Source organism: Anoplophora glabripennis, unplaced genomic scaffold (genome assembly GCF_000390285.2).
Source record: "Anoplophora glabripennis isolate ALB-LARVAE unplaced genomic scaffold, Agla_2.0 scaffold841, whole genome shotgun sequence".
Lineage (NCBI taxonomy): Eukaryota > Metazoa > Arthropoda > Insecta > Coleoptera > Cerambycidae > Anoplophora > Anoplophora glabripennis.
This window is the reverse complement of record NW_019416931.1, coordinates 69,829-88,077: the sequence shown is the minus strand read 5'-3', so window position 1 is coordinate 88,077 and position 18,249 is coordinate 69,829. Positions and strand designations below refer to the sequence as shown.

Genomic DNA, 18,249 nt, shown 5'->3' with positions numbered 1-18,249 from the left:
TACTTAATAGTGATTAAAATTAAACAATTATTATATGATTCTTTTTATTTTATATCTCCTCAAGTTTGTTTTCGTTTAAAAACTGCTGGACAAAACGTCATATATAACAAGTTAGAGTGAAATTTCGTTAAAAGCACGTGAGCATTTGTCACACTCACAACACATCAAACCTCTCACGTGCTTACTGTATTTATTTGTGAGTGTAAAATTCACTCACACATTACCACATCTCATATTTTAACGTATTGATCCTCGTTTAAAATACATTAAAATTCAAAGAATAAAAAATAATAAACGTTAAAATTTGTACGTATTTGAATCTAATGCGATGTTTCCTTTCCAGGAGGTCCAGGTCCTTAAATCGCTTATCCTCGGTGAGGAAGAGCGTGGCCAGAGCCAGTACCAAGTGATGTGCTTCATATTCCACTTCCCCAAGGACTCCTTCATATCGTCGGACGCGATGGCCAAGCTGCGGCAGAAGAACCCCAGCACGATCCGCACGCCCGAGGAAGACCTCGGCAGGACGAACCACACCATGGACTACGTGGTGGTCCTCAAGCACGCGGGCATCATCTCGCCGCACATCGCCGACCTTTGCGCCGAGGCGGGCTCGGCCAGCTACACTGTCCACGAGGACGTCGTCAAGTGGGCAGCCGCACAAGGTACGTAGGATTTTTATCCTCCTTTGTAAGTCGTATAGGATTTAGCAGTGTTAGGGACGTTCTGTTAAGAAAAATGTAGAACGCTTCGAATTAGTGCTCGACAAAGTGCAAGATTATACAGAGTGGAAGGTTTAACTTGAACAAATTCTGTAACTTAATGAATTTGTCGCGAAATTCCTGAAATATCTCAATTTTTATTTTCTGTCGGGCATATTACAAAGAGGTTTGTTTATTTTTTTTAATTATGTAGGGGTTGCAGCAACCTTGGACAAATTTGGATTTAATTTTTGGACTGACGCTATCAGCCTTCGAATGTCCAGGAAATCTACCAGTTTTTATAGGCAGTAGTACAGTCATTGAAGCTGAAAATCAGCTGTAACCTCCGAATTCTTTGAAACTGCATGGATTTGCATAAAAATTTAGAATAAGGCTCATCTTAGGCTCAAGTTCACAAGTGACATAAGCCCGATTGACGCTTTTTGTTTTTTAGGGGTAAAAACTACCTCTAAGTGAAAAACATTGAAAAAATTAAGTTTGAAGTTTATTGATAAAAATCTTGTTCAAGCACAAAGATTAAATAATGTTCTCGAACATGTTTTATTATATATTTGATCTTTTCGACCCTTTATTTAACAGTTAAAAACAAAAATTTCAAGAAAATAATATTTGAAGATTTTAAAATTTAATTTTCACAATACTGAAAATGATAATGATTATGTAAAAATCGATTAAATTAAATGTTCAAATTGTGCACCGTTGGCTGCCTGACAGTAGCCAAGACGATTAATAAATTATTTTTGGACATTATCAATAACTTTAGGAGGTATACGATGTATCTCGTGACGAATTCTTGCTTTTAAATCTTCTAAATTAACCGGTCTACGAGTAGTAACGTATACTTTGCTTTTTAAGTATCCCCACAAGAAATAATCTAGGGGTGTCAATTCGGGCGATTTGGCTGGCCACTCAATCGGCCCCCTTCTCCCTATCCAACGATTCGGGAACAGCTCATCTAAATAAGCACGTACAGGTGTTGCATAATGGGGAGGTGCACCATTTAATCGATTTTTACATAATCATTATCATTTTCAGTATTGAAATTAAATTTTAAAATTTTCAAACATTATTTTCTTGAAATTTTAGTTATGTAACACCATCATTTTTCATGATCTGTGTATGTAGAATGACACGCTCTTTCAAATGGCATGGTCAAAATTGGGGGTTGCTATTTAAAAAAATTGTCGATGACGTCATATCTCGAACAACGATGACGTCACAAATATGAGTCGTATGTCAAAAAGTGCCTTTTTTAAAAAACAAAATCGACGTGCCAGGGGATTTTTTCGAAAACTTCTCAATTTAAAAAATAATGAATTTATTCGTTACTTTTCGAAAGCACTGTATAATACATAATATATAAAAATGAGAAAGCCTATTTTGCTCCGAAAAAATGTCATTGGTTTTTTTACCATATCTCGGTTAATTTTGAAGCTATAATATATAAGATAATTTCAAGAGCTGTGAGATCATTTGCATATAAAACCTTTTAAGTCCTTCGTTTTTTAAAGAGAAAGGATCGAAGGGCTCGAGACAGGTCGTTTTTTCACTAAAATGGATACTTCAAGCGGCGTATCTCCTTTATTTTTTATGCTATAGGAATAAAAAAAGCAAAATATTTGTGAAAAAAAAAGCTACATTTTTGTTGTCTATCATTTTTACGTATCTTTCATAGTTTCAGAGTTATTATATGAATAAGGCAATTTTTTTGAATAATGAAATATACGTTTTCAACTTTTACCGTACATTATTCAAAAAATACGCATTCTAAACCGGTCTAACTTCAGGATCGTATGAAAAACACTAAAACAAAACTAATTGTAAAGGGTCTACGATTAATTTTAATTCTGATGGAAATGGTACAGCGTTTACTGCTCATTTTTCCTCAAAAAATATTAGCAATCCATCTGTTTTTGTCGATAAATTCAATTTTGCTCTAATTAACTTTTATAAGTGCTCATTTTGAAGGTCTTTTTGAGTACTAAAAAAAACTCCTGGAGCGTTATACACGTAAAATTAATCCTTTTTCCGTTATTTGACATTGAATACATCGATTCGAGTATTCCCCCCAAAACAAGTACCCTTCCACTAACCATATTTCGCTTTGTATATGACGTAGAACACTTTTTAAAAAACAGTTTCCTTTGTTTATGTATATTCTACGTTTTTGTTCATTACACTTTTTTTAATAAAATGCGTAGTTTTTGAGTTATTCGCAAAAATTACTTTGACAAAATTTTTTTTTCACTCAAAAGTTTTCAATCGTGAATAACTAAAAAACTATTGATTTCTCGAAAAAATTCTTCGAATATTTTTTGCTCGAAATTTTATTCTCTGTCAATTTCCAGCGTTATTTTTGAAAAAAAAATTCCACCCTCAATAGCGCGTCAATCGGCGCTATGTCACTAATGTTCATTGACCTTTTCTCTAACTATCAAATTTCAAGTCGATCGGTTCAGTTTCAAAGAATTCGGAGGTGAAAAGCTTCGATGACTGTACGTCCGATTTACTCGCGGCCACGTATGACTTATAAATATACATCTCGCATCAGTTTCAGCGGTTGAAATGGAATTACAATTAATCGTTTCATCCCTTAAACCCGACGATTTCCTCGCGGCGCCGCACCGAGCCCCGAAGGGGAGAGCCAGACAAGTATTTGAGGTATTTCCCATTAGGTCGCATTACGCGGTAATAAGGGGAGGACGCGGCGAGTGAATGTTACCGCCGGGCATAATATCACATATGTTTAAATTGGATCGGTTCTCCGCAGAATCCATTTCCAAATGAGATGCTGTGGTCCCCGCTAATATTTGCGCCGGGCTAAATCTCCCGTATTAATTCACCGATGGAATCCCGGAGTTGTTTCTTGTTAATACGAGGCAGATTCGGAATTCATTAAAATATGTGTGAGCGGAGGGTGTTCCAATATCCGTGTACAGGAGTACATAAGTCTAACCCCCTTTTTTTACCTTTCTGTATAAAAAAAAAGGTAGAGATCATGGTTTTTCACGAAATTTTCTTGGAATTTCTAAGGGAAATTTTAAAAACTGCTGCATTTGAAAGATACAAACTAAACTCGTGTTTATTTTAATGAAACATACTATACAGAGTGATTCAATCATGTCAATCACCTAAGAGGGTGTAACTCTGCAACTGTAAAATTTATAAAAAAAATGGTTTTAATAAAAGTTGTCAGGAATCATGAGGGTCATGTAAAAAAAATATTTTTAGGTTTACAGGGTGTTCCACTTCGCATGGGCGCTACATGACTTTGTTATTTTAAATGGAACAAATGGAATATTATTGCATTTTTGAATTCCTTGGTTAATATTAGGTATAGTTTATTGAATGTACATGGTGTTTAGAACCTACCGTTTTCGAGATATTTAGTTGTTTTTGAAAAAAATCACTATTTCAGCTCTCTAAATGAGGCTAGATAGCGTCTAAACCGTAACAGTTAGAAACCTGTAGTTTTCACAGCTCGTTTTAGCATACTTGTCTCTGTCTTGGGTGAATGCAAAATTGAATTGCCCCTTCGACTGATATAAGGTTGTCCATACTTATCTCTAACAGATTTCCAGAAAAATCAGGTTCTTTTCTAAAGTCGGAAAAAGTAGCTATGTAACAGCTTCAAGAAGGCCTTGCAAAACCACTTTTCTTTCACATTTTATTAGGCATGGTACTGACATTGTCAATATTTACTGACATGTTTAAGTGGTTTGATAAACAAGAGTAAACCACTAACAACAACTAAAACAAAACGCAAAACGAAATAAACTGAAACTCGAAACACAACAAGGAGAAGAATACTTCTGCTGATTTACATCAGTTGCTCTAAATGTCCTCCATTTTGATTAATACACAAACGAATACGGTTTTTAAAGGACTGTTCAACATTGGTCAGCATGTCTGGCGTAATTTCTTGAAATGCTACTGTAATGCGCTGTCACATATTTTCCGCGGTAGTTGCTGGTGTAGCGTAAACTTTGCTTTTTATAAATGCCCACGCAGAGAAGTCGCAACTTGTCATATCTGGACACCTTGAAGGTCAACTCACTGGTCCCCCGCGCCCAATCCATCTGTTGGGAAAAGTTTCGTGTAAAAATTGACGAATTGCAGCGGTATTGTGAGGTGGAGCACCATCATGTTGCATCCACATTTTTCGAAGTGTAGCTAAAGGAATGTCGCCTAACAAATATTCTAGAGTGTTTGTTAAAAAGTTTAAATAAACTGCTCCAGTTAGATGCTGGTCAAAAAAGAATGGTCCAATGACATGAGTTCACAAAATTGCTCCCCCACGTTCAAAGACCACCTGTGTTGGCTATGAGTTGTCCGGAATTGGTGAGGATTTACTGTGTCATAATGGCAATTATGACGATTAACAGTCTCCGCTGAAAGTCTACTTCTAGTAACTCTTGGTGTAATTGGATCCGATAAGGATGATAACTGTGCTTTTGTAAAATCCTATGTATCGACGTTGTGCTAATACCCGTTGTGTGACCAATTTGTCGCACACTTATTTGCGGATTTTCCTGGATACACCCCAGCACAAAAAAATCATTTTCCTCCGTAACTACAGTTTATGGCGATTTCGTTTTGTATGTTGAATATTACCAGTATTTAAAAACCTATCAAGCACTAGTTGAAGGGCTTCACGCCATCGATGTGGTCTCTCTGGAGCATAAATTCGTGATGCCAATAACGGATTTCTTTCGCACTCACATAGAACAAAAGCTATGTTAATCATTTCTTCCTGCGTCAACGGCATTTTGAAAATATAACTATGTACTTAGCAAAATAACTATAACGCCAACGTTAATCAAAATTAGAGTGACAGTTAATTTCTTTGTATGTGCAATAAACATTGTTTGCAAGGCCTTCTTGACATAGCTACTTTTTCGGACTTTAGAAAAGAACCTGATTTTTCTTGAAAACTGTTAAGAGATAAGTATGGACAACCTTATATCACTCGAAAGGGCATTCAATTTTGCAATCACCCATGACAATATGGGTCATTCCATTTGAAAAAAAAAAGTTTCAACTCGTAAGATTATTAAATATAGGTCTCAATATTTCCGAGTCTGAATAACGTACACGTTTTGCTGACAGATGACAAGTAAGAATAATTTGTGCCTAAACGAACTGCGAAAACTGCAGATTTCTAACTCTTACGGTTTAGATCCTATCTAGCCTCATATAGAGAGCTGAAATCGTGATTTTTTTCAAGAACAACTGATTATTTCGAAAACGGTAAGTTTTAAACACCATGTACATATAATAAACTCTACCTAATATTAATCAAGTAATTCAAAAATTCAATAATATACAGGGCGTTCCATTTAAAATAACAAAGTTATGAATAAAATGTTTTATTTTAAACGTTTTGTTAACACGGGGCAAAACCCAATATCAGTATAAGTTTCAGTAGGAATACAATTTAGTACTGATACATACACATCTGTGATGCTGAATTGAGTACATAATTTACTACTCCTGTGTGATGGAAATAGTTTAAATAACTAGGTAGATTTCACAGGATCTTACGACACTTACGAGTGTATGATAATTCAATAAACTAACAAATTTAGATAAATTTGGAACGAATACATTGAAGATGAATGTTTCGAGACAAAACGTCTGAATCTGGTTCGGGCTGAGACAGTGCAATACTGGGGGGTCGTGAGGGTTTGCAAAAAATGTATTAAAATTTACAGGTTGTATTTAAAAAAATTAAGTTGATGATGATCCTGAAGAGACGAAACGTTACATATAAAACTTGATTATTCCATTCGATAGAGGGCAAAAAGTTGCCATGAGAAAGTGTTATCAAACAAGGCTGATATGAAACAAAAACGGATTTCCAAAATTTTGTTTTTTTTTTTAATATTTCGAAAATTAATAATGTTAGCCATGACTTTTTAGAGACATAATGTTGGTCCTCTGATTATGCAATTTTGCCCCCGTTTAAGCTAGTTCGTATTTCTTACCGTTTCCGATATTCCTGTGGTGAGAAGCGAATTTGTAACAGCCTGTATTTGTGTTTCAAATCATGTTTTCTTATTACAACAATATACAAGATGGTAAGTAGAATAGTAAGAATTTTGAACCATCAGAATCATTGAAACTGCAAAGCGGTGCTTAAAATTGATAGTAATCGTAATGCTAAAACTTATTGAGAACCCCTGGAATGAATACTTGCAGAAAAAGAAGTGTAGGTATTGTAGCCGTAGATAGCGCGCCGTCAGCTTTTTAATCCCCTTTTTTGTAGTAAACAAAAAAGTTGCTAGTTCAATTTTAGGTTATCTTCAGTTGTATTTTGATTTTTATTGTGGAGAAAAAATATCGTGTCTTTAAATTAACGCTCTGAAGTAGGTAAACTTGTGTTTTTATCGTTAAGGAACGACGTAGACCAGGACTTCCACATCATAAATTTCTAATCACAAAATAAACTACCTGGGTTCCCTGCAACATCCTACAACATCCAGAATCGATGCGGGATCGATGGCGAGCATCCTGCCGCCTCTATATTTCAGCGCCCTTCATTACGAATTAATTGAACGTGTAGTACAGGCCCCGCGATCCGCCCCTACCCAGAAGCACAACATTAATTTGGAAATTAGCCAGACCTTACCTCCGTATCGTTTCCTTCTTATCGCGTTATCTCATTTGTAGGTGTCATGCTCATTCTAGCGGCTTCCACTTGGCGTTCCTCTGCATTTAATGGATTAAAACTGGCGTTCTAAAGTCTGGATGCCGCACCTACCTGCCCGAGCTTCCTCCTACAGACGGCAAATAACCCGAATCCCAACAGGAGCCTGTGTGTAGTTACTACTAATTAATTAGACGTCCGTGAAACAAGATACGTTGAATTAATAGATTATGTTAAAGTTTGATTAATCAACCAGGAACTTGGAAATTGCGGGGCTCGAATTTGAGCACGTGTTTTGAAGCTGAGCTTAGATAGTGGGCGTTAACCATTATTATATTTATTTGATAATAACGAGCGTTCAAATGAAAACGTGGTCGAAGTTGGCTCTGACACATTGGACGTAGGGCGTAGCTTATAGCGACCAACTTAACCTCATTTTTCAACGAATTGTATAGCAGCTGTCAGTTTCAATAACAAAGCGGCGATACAGCGCTTTGACAGATGACGTTTAAGTTCATTTGCTATACCATGGAGACTAGATAAGGAGCACGAACTCATACGGGAAAATTGACAAAATTTGTCCAAGAAATGGCAGAAGTTGGGGTGGCGCTAGTGTTCCATATGACCCAAATGAATGTAGCTTCACAAATACGAGTGAAGTAAGCAAATAACCAATTTTATTTTATTTATATCGAGTTNATATAGAAAAGTTTAAATTCCGTCTAGCTAGAAACTTATATTTTAAGTTTGTCGCCCATTTTGTATAACTATATATCTTTCCTGACGTTATAAATAAATAATGTGTTTCCATTAACACTTGTAATTCTTTATGTATATTATAAGGATCATAAAAATCATCATTATGGTATTAGCCTCGCAAATTATCGTAATTACTACAATATCTGATGGAAAATACTTTTGAAATCTGAAGAACTGCAATAATTTCGAGCTCAAAAGACCGACGAATGGAAAGAAGTTTAGTCAAAGTCTTATTTGGCGTGTTATCCGAGAGATTGTTGCTGAAGGAAAACGGCAAATGCAGAAAGTTCAATGAGAAAAACAAACATGAATAACTCAGTGTTAAATTTTGATTAATATGCGTGACTGACTATTATTGCTACCCTATTATACTGATTTCACATGAGTAAATTACTGTAACTCATTATATCGAGTTAAAAAATAGACTTTCTTTTCTGATACTTATTTGTCCTTGAAAACATACCCAAATTTGGTGAAAATAAATGGTGTGGTTTTTGAGAAAATCAATTTCGAAAAAAAATTACTTGTTCCATTTTCCTCATTTATCTAAATAATCTAATAAAATTTAAAGCAATTAGAATTAGAAAAAAAACAGTTAAAAAATTTTGAAAACTGTTTCGATAGGATGATTTGGGTCAAAATGATGGCCACTTGAAAAAAATAAGCATTTCCATTTTCGGAATAATAGTCACGATGTAAACTTTGACATGGCACCACAGAGCTCCAAACATTTTTTTCGGAAAAACAAAAAAACACGGGTCTCATAAAATTCAAAGTAGATTAACAATCCAAAGTTTTAAAAAATCTAAGAAGTCGATTTTTTTTGCTGGTTGAATCTACACGGTGTTTCAGGTTTAAGTCAACAAACTTTAAGGAGATATTCCTCATAAAAAAATAAGAAAAAATCAAGAATAAATTTTTTTCCAGAGTCGCTTCATTTTTGAAATATAGGGCGTTAAAGATTTTTAAAAAAATCGAAATTTTTAAATAACTTCTAAATGAAGAAAGCTATTTAAGCCAAATTTGGGATGACACATCTTCTTATAAGATACCATTTTTCCATAGAAGTAGAAGTCCCGCAAGCAACCAGTGGCGGAGTTATGTAGACTTAGACTCATTAAATTATAAAAAACAGTGTTATTGACAAAAAGTGTACATTCACTTTTTTCCTAACTCTTATAGTTTCATGGCAAAATTAATTTTTCGGAAGGGTGCTTGTGGATTCTGATGTCGATAAACTTTAGGAAGTCGTTTCTCTTAAAAAATAAAAAAATATAGTAGGTACCTATTAAAATTGGTCTTAGTCTCGAGTATGTGTGAGTCAAATAACCATTTTTGTCTCCCCTTCCCTTGGGTTTAACCAATAGTATTAAAATTATTTAAGAGATGCTTCGTTTTTGAGATATAGTTTTTTTAGAAAAAAAAATGATGTTAATGAAAACAATAGAAATATTTAAGCACCTAACATCTAATGTGACCATGTCGTAATGTGACAACGTAACGACCCTTGCAATACTCCTAATTTTTTTCAGGCGGTTTGTAGTCACTTCATTTACTTGTGTTGTGTACTTTTAAATAAAATAAGATGGCAAACAATACATGAAAATTTATTTCTAAATTGAAACAACCAAAAAATTACCAATTAATATTATACCTAGACAAAGCGAAAAGTGAATCAAAAATGAAATGATTTAAAAAATATTTTGTTCAAAATGGACGCCTCCGGACTGTAGAGAAGCACGACATCTTCTAATTACGGAGGTAGTGGCCGATCGACACTGAATTGGAGTTAATTCTCGACACGCTTGGACTATTCGCTGTCTTAGATCTTCTAGGGCTAGGGTATCAACTGGCACCTCGTAGACTTTTTGTTTAACAGCACCCCAAACGAAATAATCCATCGGTGTCAAGTCCGGTGAACGTGTAGGCCACTCTGCAGGTCCTCCACGACCAATCCATCTCCTGGGATAATTAATGTTTAACCACTCCCTAGGACCTCTACCAAAATGGGCAGGACAACCATCTAGTTGAAACCAACTGTTCATTCGAGTATTAAGCTGAACATCTTCTAACAGATCTTGAAAATTTTCAAGGAACACCCAACCATACGTTACATTGGAATTCATGCTGAAAACTATGTTCCCTTACCGCCCGTGGATTCTCGTAGCACCAAATATGGTTGTTCCTTTGGTTTAAAATTCTAAAAAAAACACACTATATCTCAAAAACGAAGCATCTCCTAAATAATTTTAATACTATTGGTTAAACCCAAGGGAAGGGGTGACAAAAAGGCTTATTTGACTCACACATACTCGGGACTATTTTTTTTTTTATTTTTTTTATGAGGAATATCTCTCTAAAGTTTGTCGACTTAATCCTGAAACACCTTGTAGACTACACTCATAAAATTGTATGTATATTTTTCGAAAGATTGAATTTTTATATATAAACTATATTAAAAAGTTTTTCGTAAAAATGAATAGAATAATATACAATGTTTTTCGGATTGTTCTGCCGCCACAAGTTGCAAGCTTACAGTGCACTTACCTAGGAATCTTTCACCTACTCTTACTCTTGGGCTAAGTTCTGTGGGGGCTCATCTGCTATCAGAGCCCTTTTTCAGTGTATGCCGATAACGACAAACCTACCTATTTTAAAGTCTAACTCACTTTCATTATTAGATAGTTTAAATTATGTCCGAGACATATGTGTAAGATTTTATCGTCACTTTTGCACAATTCACTTTCTTCGTCTTTATACTTAAAACGAGACCGCAATATGCCGAAAAGAGGGCGACAACAGTTTGATAAAAACTTTTACGTACTTCTATGGGTAAAGTTGTATATTATACTTATATACTTATAGACTTTTGAAACGCTATTCATACCCTATGTAAACATGAAAATTTCTCATCATACGTACCACGATCGACTTAAACAATATATTAGTGGCTTTAAATGTATTTACGCTGAACTTCCGTATGAAAAACCAACAGACCAGCGGAAAATTATAGCCGCAGATAAATATAGACGCAGATCGTATTTTCTTTTAGGTAGGTGAGAAAATATGGCCATTGTTAGATCAGTTCCGTCGTCTCCAGATATCGGACCGCTTTGTCTTTGCGACAGTGCCAAATTAATCTAAACCGGTTACAATTAATCCTTTGTGTACCTTCCCTGTTAGTTCTCACCGTAACTGGTTAAGTACTTAATAAGCAAGTTTCTGTTAATGACGTTCGATCCTAGTTGCTGCGTCGTCTAAGTATACGCGACATACAGAGTGTTTCTTAAATAGTGTAAGACCTATGCTTCACCATAAATTAAAACGATATCTCCATCAACACCGAGTTGCTATCCACGCAAGCTATTTTTGACACTAACTGCTGAAAAACTATTGTAAACGCTATTGCAACGACGATTGTAAAATCGGATTTCAGTATTCGAAGTCGCTGAGGCCACGCGTATTACAAATGACGCTAGAGACTACTGTTGTCCAAATTTCCCAATTTTTTTTGGATAAGTTGTCAATCACCCTGTATAATATTTATTATGTTATTACTTACTTTGTCATTGAAAATTTTAATTAGTAACTATCAAAATTTAAAGAATTATTATAATCGCACGAATCACCGTGATTATTCGTTCTCTTCGGTGTAGCAGAAATAACCAATTAAGGGAAAAAGTAACTGAAAATACCGCAAAAAAATTACAGACCATAGCGTCATTGTCTATGAAGTTGTAAAAGTACGAAACATTTCGTTCTTTTTACAAACACTTCCATTGCGACGTGTTTGTCGCCCCTTTATTTATTCATTTATACAACGAGTAAAACACGAGGGTAGCAAAAAAGTGTGCACTGGCTGAAAAGCGGTATTCTTACTGAGTTCCTGAAACAAGTGCTAACCAAAACAAGCCACCCACGGCGAAGCGAGGATTTATGATTTGAGGTTTCAAACTAAGTGCATCTCCTCTAAGCTCTTGCGACAGAAAAAATATACTATAAACAGTGTGAAATGTATTCCTTTTTTTTTTTCTCGAATCGATCAATTCCAGCATTCAAGTGTCGCAGGCAAGAAATTTATTGTTATTTTTAAATATACCCATTTTTTAATGTCATCGGAACACCTACAAATGAAGGTATTGCAGGCCTGTATGCAATAACGTAAAAAAAAGTTTATAATCTTATTATTTTATATGTCTTTATAGTATTTGAATCTGTCATTGACAAGTTAAGACTTGTTGGGTATTTTACTCAAACTGTACTGTAAATTATTATTATTTTATAATTGATACGGTTTAAGAAGCAGTAGAGGGTGTTTCCAATAAACTTTTTTATCAATTAAAACAATTTTTATACGTTGTAATTTACACAAATACACAAGATAAATAATTTCCGGCAATGGAAGGTATATACAAAATGTAGTTCACAGTCATGTAATAAATTGGAAAAAAGCATAATTTGCAGTTAACATAAATCAAACCAAATGTTATGTAGGTAATATTGTTATATTTTCCTATGGCCAGTTTCATATAATTTAACCCATAAAAGCACAGCAATTACAGATGTAAATGCGATAACACAACTGTTATAAAGCTGTTCCTGTAATAATTAATGAGTTTCTCGTTTCATTCATTAATTTGACTGTATTCAGTGTTCTATTAAATTGATTTAAAGTGAACTACAGAAAAAGTAAGCACATTATGGTAAAGCGTATAATAGACTAAAATCTGGAATGTTTAAATAGTGTCTAATTAACTTTAGATCAGATGCGGTGCAGCCAGCGTACTGCTCTGTGTTTTAGTTTTCCAGGGGCGGCAGTAAAAGTGCATTAAAAATTAATGAAGTGCTGAAAATTAACTGTAATTTAGTACAAAATGCAGTTACGAGCAGACGTAATTAAATTTGTTAAAGTTCAAATTAAGTTTTTTAATCTGCGGGGAACTAGTTTTCTAAGTTTTACGTACTAACCCCGGAGAGTTGTGTATTTGAATATTTTTTAATTCTATGTGCGAAAACTAAATTTAAATATATGTAGGATGTACAATGGATTCAAATAAATGCCGTAGTGTAAAAGAGAAATGAAATATGACACTTCGGGAATGATTTTAAAATATTTATCTACACACACAATCAATTGGCTAATAATGCAATTTTAGTGAATACAATTATTCAATTATTGCTTTTATTAATGTTATTCCTGCTATGAGCAAATGAGTTCGACTTCGAACCATTATTGCTTTTACTCACACAAAGTAGCTTTGTTTTTTTAAACCGGACGAAAAATAACGAAATTGCGGCTTGCCACGCGTTTTACCTAACACCCGCTATATTTTATTGGATAAAAACATATAAAAAAAGTTTTAAATTGTATTCTATGCCTAAATACTTCTTAGTGATGAAGGACATTCAAGTCATTTCAGTAATTTATTTGTTGCTCTACAAACTTGTCGATTTTGGCGCATCTCCCCCCGACAGCAGGTGTATTCCTGAATAACGACCAAGATCCCTCATACCTTTATGAATATTTTACGTCGCAATACCGATCATACGCCTAAACCCTCGCGATAAGTAAAATATAGCTGATGCGGCTCGGCTATGGCCATAAATCGTTCCGGGGACGTATTAAAACCATTCGTATTTATCGTGACGCGACGCCGAAGGAAGGGGAGTGTAATTTAAATGTTAACTCGAACGATCCTCCTTGGCATTTCCGCAAATTAATACGGCCTTAAGGGGATTACTGAATGCAAATTTCGCAATAAGGAAAGTTCAAGTTTAATTTCTGACCCGATCCGGAATGGGGTTCGCCTATCCTCGACCTTGGATGCGCGGGGTAGATTTGAATACGCTAAGGGTGAAAGGAGAACACCGAAGAAAAGAGATACGGTCCTCTTGGGCCGAGTTGTTGAATCTCTGCTGTTGTTTTGTCATTAGAAAACGTGTATTTGTTTTTATTAGAAACTGTAGATAATATTCTTTGAAAAGAAATAATGCAAGGCAATTTTTTTTTACAAAACTCCACGGGCTCAGAAAATTTTTTTCTGGCTTAATCAATGCCAAGGTCATTTAGGCTGATTCGTCAACATCAATTTGTTTTTTTTTATTTTCTGTTGAGGGTTGCTTTCGCTGTACAGCAAAATAAAAACGCTCTCTAAAAGTATTTTTTATTGAAAACTAAGTTTGTGAAAAAGACGTGTTGTCGGGGCGAGCCTTCGCTGGAGAGTCCTCCTTGCTGTGGAGTCGCTCGCAGAAGTACCTGGTCCTTGGCACCAATCTGCTGTCGATCTTTTTTTTTGGAACCCTGACGATTATTTCTCATTTAGATATCAGCTATTGAGTTACTTTTTTATCATTGATATCTCATGACTAGGCTTAGTGCGGCGCGAAGTTTAACAGGACCGGAGTCAGATTACGAATAAAAATATTAATATGTTTACAGAAAATATGTCGCAACATAGTACTATTAACCAAAGAACAAGGCTAGGTAGAGGATAAAATATCTATATAAATTTAAATGACACCACTTACCCGATAAACCTTAGTGTTGACACAAGGCTTCCTTGGCATATTGGAACGAGTTACTACGTGCTTTTCTAAGTTTTCTTTGGTGAAACGGCGACTGTTGCGAGAAAATGATCGTTCAACGTCTACTGTTGACAACGGACAGTATAAATTGTTGAGATATGAACTATTGAATGAATGGAATTTATACAAGTATAAAATAGAAATTTAGCATGTGAAGAGATATAAAAAAATTCGTAAAGAGATAGAGAAACTTTTAAAATTGGAAATAGATAGTGAATTATGAAAGTAAAAGGATTTTACAATTTTTATTATTTAATTATAAGTAAATAAGGTACAAATTCAAGTTAAAGGTTTGCTGTGAGAGAAAGCCATAGAAGAAATCATAATATTCATAAGGAGACAAAATTTGGTGAAGTAAAAGAAATTAACTGGGAATAAAATAATAAAGAAGAAAATATTAGTATAATAAGGTTACTAACCGTTATTTCAATGTCATAGAAAATAAACAAAAGGAAAGAAGAATCAAAGCGTATAATAACAAGCCAGGGAGCAAAGTTATCAGACAGAAGAGGTGGTTTTGCAGTAGGAATATTAAGAATTGGAAAGAGTTGACATTAATCTGTAAAAAAGAAAAGAAGAAGGATAAGAAAGGGATTTCAGAACGAGCATCAAGGAGGAGGATAAAGACAGGAAATAAGACAATTGAAAGCTGTGGGAATAGGTAATAGAAACAGTGTATTTAAAATAAGTATTGTTGTTATAAGAAGTTTTGGCGCAGGGTTGCGTAGGAAAAATAGTAAAAAAAATATTGGAAAAAATCCTTTTATTATTAAACAATTGATACTGAAATAATTTGATTTTTTTTTGACAATGAGTGTTTAACGCGAAATTATGAGAAAAATAACGCAAAAAAATTATCATTAATAAATTGATGTTTAAAATTTTGTCAAATATACCAAAAGGCCTTGAAGAGGATTGGTTCAAGTTTTCAAGTTTCTAAAACCTACCTTCCGTTCCTGAACACACAAAAAAATTGTCTGTACTTTTCATGAGACATATGTTATCCGTAGTATGTTTGCCTCCTGATCACGAATCCGGTGTCAAAATTAAGCTATCACATTACAGGAAGTTCCTAACCTCAAAAAACAGGTCAAAAATAGCCAAAATTCACGAAAAAAGTGCTTTTTTATGTGGCTGTGTAATTAGTTCATTTTCATTTCAGGATTACCAAACTACAAACTTCAAGCTTCAAGGAGCTATTTTTCTGAATACGACCATTATTTCACTAAAAATATATGGAAATTTTATGCTCCCTTAATGTTTTCGTTGAGTTTATTTACTTCTTTTTTCTAGATCTGTGTCTTCTTTAGGTCATTACAGAGAGGGACTTGAATCATAATACAATACTACGTTTGATAAAGCAAAAAACGATTGTAGTAACTGTTAATAAAATTAATTCAACTTTTTGCTGGCACTGTTACAGGTAAGCGGGTAAACTAAATTAATTTGAAATCTGAAGGTAGGATGCGCAGTGGCAAAGTAATGAAATGAAGAACGTAGCCCCTACGGGCCTGCATTTCCATCTCATTCTGCATCAAATGCGTTCTCTTTTTGATTTCCTCAAGTGCTCAATTGAAATTTGTCCAGTTGTACATATTACTTTTTAATACAAAAGCAGTCATCAGTAACTTACGAGTACCTTTCCAGCATAAAAAATTTCGAGATATGGAAATTGCAAATTTTTGAAAAACAATTATTTTTTTAAATATTTCAAAAATGCTTAATGAATACTTCACATTTGTTATTATTAGTATTTACAAAACCATGCTAGTAATTCTACATTTCAGTCACCAGTGCCGTAGGTATAGGAAATTCGCCATTTTAACCCTCTTTATGTAAGCTTTTTAAAATTATATAAAAACAACCACTTTCCACTTAAAAAAATCGCCGATAGCGTCATAGGTCCCACATACCACATCCATATATGAGTATATAAAGTTATTATAAAAAAGACGCTTAAAAAATACTGCCTCTCCGCTATATTAGAATCGCAGAACCATAAAAAACGCAGGCTTACCATCTAAACTGAACGCTTATTTATACCCAAAGCCGTATCTGTAATGAAAACTTAAGCCTTACTTATCACTTACGCTTTCATCTCTTTTAAAACCTTTCCCGTGTAGGTATATTTCCCATTATCCTCTGCTGGATAGTTATTGATCATAAACATTGTGGTAATCCCGATGTTAATCCTTGCAAACATGGATATCCAGGGATTATGACGTAGTCAGCCTTTTGATTTCTGAGTAATAGGAACATTTAATTGTTTAGTTTAAAGTTACTATCCCTAAGTTGCCGCCAAGTCATAGAAAGAACAAGCACAGAATCTAAAAGTATCCATACTACATTATATTTCACGATAGTACCATCTTGCTTCCTTAAGAAATTATAGCTCTGAGAAAGTAGTTTTTTTATTTGACTGTTTTACGAAAATTTATTTATTATTTGATTAATTTTACTCAAATTTTGGTAAAGCAGATTTTTTTCAGTTATAAGCACGTATATCTGCTTGTGTTTTTGCGATAAATATACAGGGCGTTCTGAGCGCCCTTGCCACTGCATTGTTTCCTTCAGATTTTTTTAAAGATTGATAGTTATTCGATTTGCTTTAAAAAAGGTATCCTGTTTAAAATAGGTATATAATAAGTTTGAAAATAGTACATAAATTATAATAAATAATTAATACAATTAGCAATGTGGTTCTCATAACAACTGAAAACGTAAACATGAAACCAAACACAGAAAAATTATGACAACATGAAAGATACAACAACATTTAAAAACAAAATAAAAAATAACAATTTAGATTTTAATATATCCCCATAAATAAAAATCCAAAGGATTCAAATCTGGACTTCGTGGAGGCCATGGATGTGCACTCGTTCGTCCAATCCACCGATGGGGGAACACGTTATTTAATTGATTTCTTACTGCTGGATATACGACGCAAACTGTACTATTTTGAGAAGAGGTGTGCCAAAATCAAATATCTCCATTCTCAACTCTCGTTGAGGTAGAAAAATGAACTAGGAATCAAATGAAAGTTTATGTAATGTAGATTTTGGGAAAATTATCATTGTAACGAATTTTTATGATCTGATCTTCAAATGACCTTATCAAAATTGATTGAATTTGAAATTTTCATGAATTTTCCTGTTTTAGCCAGCCAAAAAAAAAATTATCTAATAAATGAACGTCGAAACATGCTTTTAACAAAATTTTCAGCATTATAAACTGCGAAATTTGTTTATTATAATATCATAGCTTGAAATAATACATAGTTAAACACAAAATAGTACAATTTGCGGCGGAAACTTGTGTTGAGTTATCTTCAAGCAAATTCCAATACCGCATCCTCCTGCTGAACTGTTCAAACCACCAAAACATCAATTTTCCCTTAATCTGCAAAACAGATTAATTGAGGTAATCGTAGTGTAATCTATACGTTTGCAGCAATAACGTTTAAACAATATAGTGGCAAACGTGCTCAGAACGCCCTGTATATATTTATCGCAAAAAACTAGCGGATATTCGTGT

The 18,249-nt window shown here is 34.2% G+C and overlaps 1 protein-coding gene across 1 annotated transcript in view; it reads left to right on the top strand.

The window, feature by feature from the left end:
• The window catches only part of LOC108914279 (out at first protein-like), a 40,854-nt gene that overhangs the window by 19,856 nt on the left and 2,749 nt on the right, over window positions 1-18,249 (top strand). The window contains exon 2 of the mRNA XM_018720055.1: window positions 344-662. Coding sequence (XP_018575571.1) covers window positions 344-662 — 319 coding nt within the window. The remainder of the gene's footprint in view (window positions 1-343; window positions 663-18,249) is intronic.